Source organism: Scardinius erythrophthalmus (assembly GCF_964197995.2).
Source record: "Scardinius erythrophthalmus genome assembly, chromosome: 1".
In the NCBI taxonomy this organism is placed as follows: Eukaryota; Metazoa; Chordata; class Actinopteri; order Cypriniformes; family Leuciscidae; genus Scardinius; species Scardinius erythrophthalmus.
Window position 1 is genome coordinate 563,701 of NC_138221.1, and position 5,172 is coordinate 568,872.

General features: G+C 41.0%; 1 protein-coding gene across 1 annotated transcript; it reads right to left on the reverse strand.

Moving 5' to 3' along the window:
• Positions 1-660: 660 nt before the first annotated feature.
• LOC308690840 (C-type mannose receptor 2-like) lies at positions 661-2,964 on the reverse strand. The gene is made up of 3 exons (XM_081365566.1): positions 2,382-2,964; positions 1,588-1,923; positions 661-1,316 (listed from the first exon to the last, which is right to left on the reverse strand). Exons 1-3 carry the CDS (start codon positions 2,569-2,571, stop codon positions 949-951), a joined length of 894 nt encoding a protein of 297 aa, XP_081221692.1. The 5' UTR covers positions 2,572-2,964; the 3' UTR covers positions 661-948.
• Between the last annotated feature and the right edge of the window lie 2,208 nt (positions 2,965-5,172).

Here is a 5,172-nt window from a genome sequence, read left to right on the forward strand (position 1 = left end):
GCTTCTCATGGCAGTGGCTTTACCATTGACTTCCACAGTATGGAGAAAAAAGTCAGTGGGGACCTTTGACCGTCTTCATTTGTGTTCATCAGAAGAAAGAAATGCATAGAGGTTTGGAACAACCCGAGGGCGAGCAAATAATGCCCGAAGTTTCATGTTTTTATGAACGGCCCCTTTAACTCACTTTTTAGATTCTGTTTAAAGCACACAACATGTAAATCTCTAAGTTGCGGATTACGTGCTCATGAGAGCCGAAGTAAAAGCGCAAACAAAGACTTGTTCGTTGGTCTCTGATGTAAAGGAGAGATATGCAAATGACGAGATTATTAATAGTGGATTGTTAAACTATACGCATGAATGCAAATACTATGTAAACCCCCTGAACTCATTTCTGCTGAATCCTGCGGTCTCTTCACTAGACATGTACTCTGGATATTTACAGAGCAAATGGCAAATCATAGAGATTAGACAAGCTTCAATAAAGGTTATTTTTTTACCTGGATCTTTGCTGTCTTTCAAAGTGCTGGTTTTTGGCGAATTGCATGGAAACCAATGGGGCCCAATTTGATCCCAACACCATCGTATTCACCCAAATCTGTACAGCCTTCGCAAAACACAACGCTCTGCATGCACATTCATGATGAATAAAGGCTGCCTTTGTGTGACACAGTGTGTATCATTTTATTATAGATGTACATATCACAAACATCTCAAAGCTGTCTCAGCACACAGATTAACATTAACCCACTAAATATCACCAATAAAACAGCGGAAAACTGAGTGAAAGAAAACAAGAGTTACTGTCTCACTGAAGTACATGAACTTAATAAAGAATTGAACATGATTATCCACAAACACAGACTGATGAGAGCATATTGTAATATTAACCCTATAAAGATTCGATGAACCGTTTCAAGAGGTTGGGTTTTTCCAGCGAGGTTTGGGCGCTCAGTCCTCATAGTTGGAGCAGATGAAGTTGAGCGCGCGTGTTGGAGGAAGGCTGACCCAGCGCTGATCTCCTGCCGTCTGCATGGCTCCGACTCTCCGCTCGCGACTGCAGTCTAGCGGCCCGCGGCCGTCGCCCGCCGCCCAGTTCTGGTGGCACACCGTCTCGCCGCGCAGCCACAGCCACATGTCCATGGCGCAGTAGTGGTGCAGACCCATCCACACGGCCGGCGTCGAGCCGTTCCTGGCCACGGTCTTCACGCGCCGCTCCATCTCCTCGCTGGTGACCGACACCAGATCCAGGTGATTCTGTCGGCAGTATCTCAGGGCTTCAGCCCAGCTCAGGTTCTGCTTGATGAGGGTGAACTGATCTGGAAGAGCCATTGACACAGATCTGATTCCCCCGCATGTTCTGTACATCACTTCTGGTGTTCATTCATGTTTATCATTCATGTTTCATATCTAAAGTATTATTGGATGGCAATAATCGTCCAAAAATAGTTTTGTTCAAGAATAAACTGAAAACAGCTTCTAAAAGATTGATTCTTGATTGATTTAAAAATCCATATCAATTCATCAAAATCTATATTTTTCACAGAGCCCTAATAATGTTATACATCTAATTCTGAAGCATGGACTCACCTTCATAACAGACGAATGGAAACAGTGAGTCACAAGGCCAGTCCTCCCACTGTCCCCTTCTCGATCCGCTGGACACCATCACTGTGGCGTTTTCAAGGGGTCCGTCGGGTTCACCAGTTGCCCAGTTTCTGAACGTCGAGGGACTCTTGTCGGACCATTCCCATGCTTCTCTGAACAGGCCGATCCAGGCTGAACTGGTGTTCATGACCTGCTGAATCAGCTGGTTCTCGTTCTGGCTCCTCACGCTGGTCAGATCCACATGATTCGCTCGACAGAAGCTCTGAGCGGATCTCCAGCTCATCGTCTGCTGCACAGGGACGAACCCTTTACTAGTGCCTGCATGCCAAGAGAAAATCAACTTCATGTGAAAATACCCTGATTTAGTGTTCCGGGTCAAAAATGACCCGCCTTTTACATTGCTTATGAATCTCTCCTTATGCTTTATTGTCACCAAATATTGGGTTCAATTTTTTGACAGCGTTTTTTCTTTCAATTAGCACAGATTTTGTGTTTCATCTTGCATCTGACTGATCCTAGGCCTCATTGATCTGAACTGATGTTTTTCAGGAGGATAAGCTTGATTGAACTCTTTTCATTTAAAAATGGATGAGCATGAGCTCGGATCAATGAGACCTAAGATTAATCAGATCAACAAAGAAACACAAAACATGTGCTAATTGAAAGAAAACCAGAAAAGCAAAAAGATTGAATCCAATATTTGGTGATATGATATGATTGAGAGCATGAAAGTTTAATACTGTCAGAATGGTTTCTGTTGCGTGTGAACCTCTCACCGTTGTAGCAGATGAAAGACCTTCGTGCTGTGCAGTCATCGACACGCCACAGCCCGTCCTGGTTCATGTAAGCGCAGTCCATGCTTCCGTTCGACTGATTCGGCGCCCAGTTGCGATACAGTGAACTTTGATTGGTGTAGAAGGTGGGATTGCCCAGAGACCATCTCCATTCAGTGCTGAGAGTCTTCATCAGCCCGATCCAGAAGTTTCCGTTCGTGATCCTCAGCAGATCGCTCAGGTCTCCGCTGGTGCTGACAGTGGCCAGATCACGGTAGTTCTGACGGCAGTATCGCTGAGCTTCGGTGCAGTTCACGGACCTCGGCACAAACTCATACTGACGCGGAGACGACGAGCTGAAGATCACTGGCAAGGTTTCATTTCAGACAGCAACATTAGGACACATTTAATCCATCAAAAGTGACAGTTATAATATTACAAAAGATTCCATTTCAGATAAATGCTGTTCTTTTTAACTTTCTATTCATCAAACAGTCCTGAAGAATAACATGTGTCAGCTTCCACAAAAACCTGAAGCACCACAACCGTTTTCAACATTGATAATAATCAGAAATGTGTCTTGAGCAGCAAATCAGCATACTAGAATTATTTCTGTAATGGTTTTGTAATAATCTCTCACTGTTTTTACTGTAATTTTGATCAAATAAACACAGCCTTGGTGAGCAGAAGAGACTCTTTCAGAAACACTAACTAATCTCACTGACCTCCAACATGCTAAGTGTATTTATAAAGACACACATCTGTACCTGAGAGCAAAAGCATGACCGATGCAGCGTCCAGGTCCATTTCTGAGGAGTTTGTGTCTGTCTGATCTCTCTGTCATCTGTCATCTCTCTCTCTCATTCTCTCTATCTCTCGCTCCACCCATCAAACACCATCCAATCACACATGAGACAGGCTTCATTCACTGCCACCTCTATCTCTGTTGTGACAAACTTCATGACTAGATTAAAGCATCTGGACCTGATGGGATATTAAATGAAATGATTCAATGCGTTTGTGATTGCCGGTCACGTCTTTGATTCATCTGGATTCAAGGACTGATTACAGCCATCATAATAAATAATAAGTAAATATAGAAGACAATAGATAATCACGACACGGAGGCGCCGGCGCGTGAACTGGAGCTCGTCTCATAAATGAACCGAAACTCAGCCTATAAGGGAGCCTACTCGCCTCACACAGACCTGAGAAATATATCTATATAAAGCTTGAAATGTCTACTTTCAAACAGAACAATTCAAAACTAAAGAAAACTGACTGTTCTCTGCTAGTGTAATCCGCATGAAATGTGCATTTCTCTCTGGCGCGTTCACTACTGCGAAGATCGCGAGTCAGCATCGTCAACTTCATCTTTGCAGCCGACACTGACACAGAAAACACTTGTTTATTAATAAACAATTAAAATGTCTCCTTGCTATATTTGACATATTCATAATCATTACTTTTGCCAGTTCTTTGTGACAGCTTTTAGGTGCGTTATTGGCAGCGCCACCCTTACATGTTACATGAGCGCGTCACCAGCGCATCAAAAACATGATTGCGTGATGAAAACATGAAAAACACCACCTAAACATAGCCTAACTACTTAGAAAGAAAACACAGAACAAACAGAGTAATGGGCATACGTCCATCTCGCGAATGTCCAGTCTTCTTCTGCCATCTTCTCCCATTAGCCGCTCTTCCACTGGCCAGCGCGAGCACAGAGGCCGAAATCATGCCTCGCAGCACTCCTGTAAAACCTGCCCTAAACACGCCTAAAAACTGTCACACAATACAAAGGTACACCAGCAAGAGGGAGATGAATGAAATAAATCATTATACTAATATATCAGAAGCTGTTATTTAGTCTTTATTTACAAACGTGGACACCCACGTTTTTTTCAGGGGGTTTAGGGCTAAAAGTGTGTTGTAACGCAAGCGTTACTGAACATGTACCGAGTAAAATATTACTGAAAATTGATTAGTAATGCCTTACACTACTGCGTTACAGCAAAAAGTAATACGTTACTCAGGGATGGGCAGTATTTCAGATACATTCATTTAAAATACGTATTTGAAATACAAAATACTATTTTGTATTTTAAAGCCTTTGGAAAAAATTAAATGTAATTTGTATTTTCAAAATACATAAAATACTTTTTGCCAGTCAACCTCTTTATCAGGGTACTGATTTTGTGCATCATATTTGTGGGGTAAGCAAATAGTCCGTGCAGCTTTTAGTGGGCAGGAATTACTGGATCTTCAATTAAAAAATCTTCAGCTTTTAGTTTTATTGTACATAAAAAATAATAATCAAAAAGGGGTAAATAGTGTCAAATTAATCTAAATTAATTCTAATTTTAAATTTTAGATACACTTCCTAATTTTAACAAACTTATAGAAACAAATAAACTTTACATAAAATAAACATAAAATTACTTAAAAATAAGTAATTACTTAAAAAGCATTGCTGCAACAACAACAAAAAACTCAAAAGAGTTTGAAATTCAGTTTATGCCATGTAATCAAAACTGATATTGAGAATTGTGAAACCATGATATTGTTACTGTGAAGTAAAATTGAGATTTTAGTCGTATCGCCCCTCCATATTCTTTGCTAGATAGCAGAAAAGGTTCCCACAGTTTTACACACAGTATGAATTTTTTAATAGTGTTCACCACAAGTAATAGACTGAAATAAGTATATAAATGGCTGCTATTTTGCGTAAGTTTATTTGTAATTGCCAGAAAGAAAGAAAGAAAGAAAGAGATGAGGTTAGGAATGATAAGTC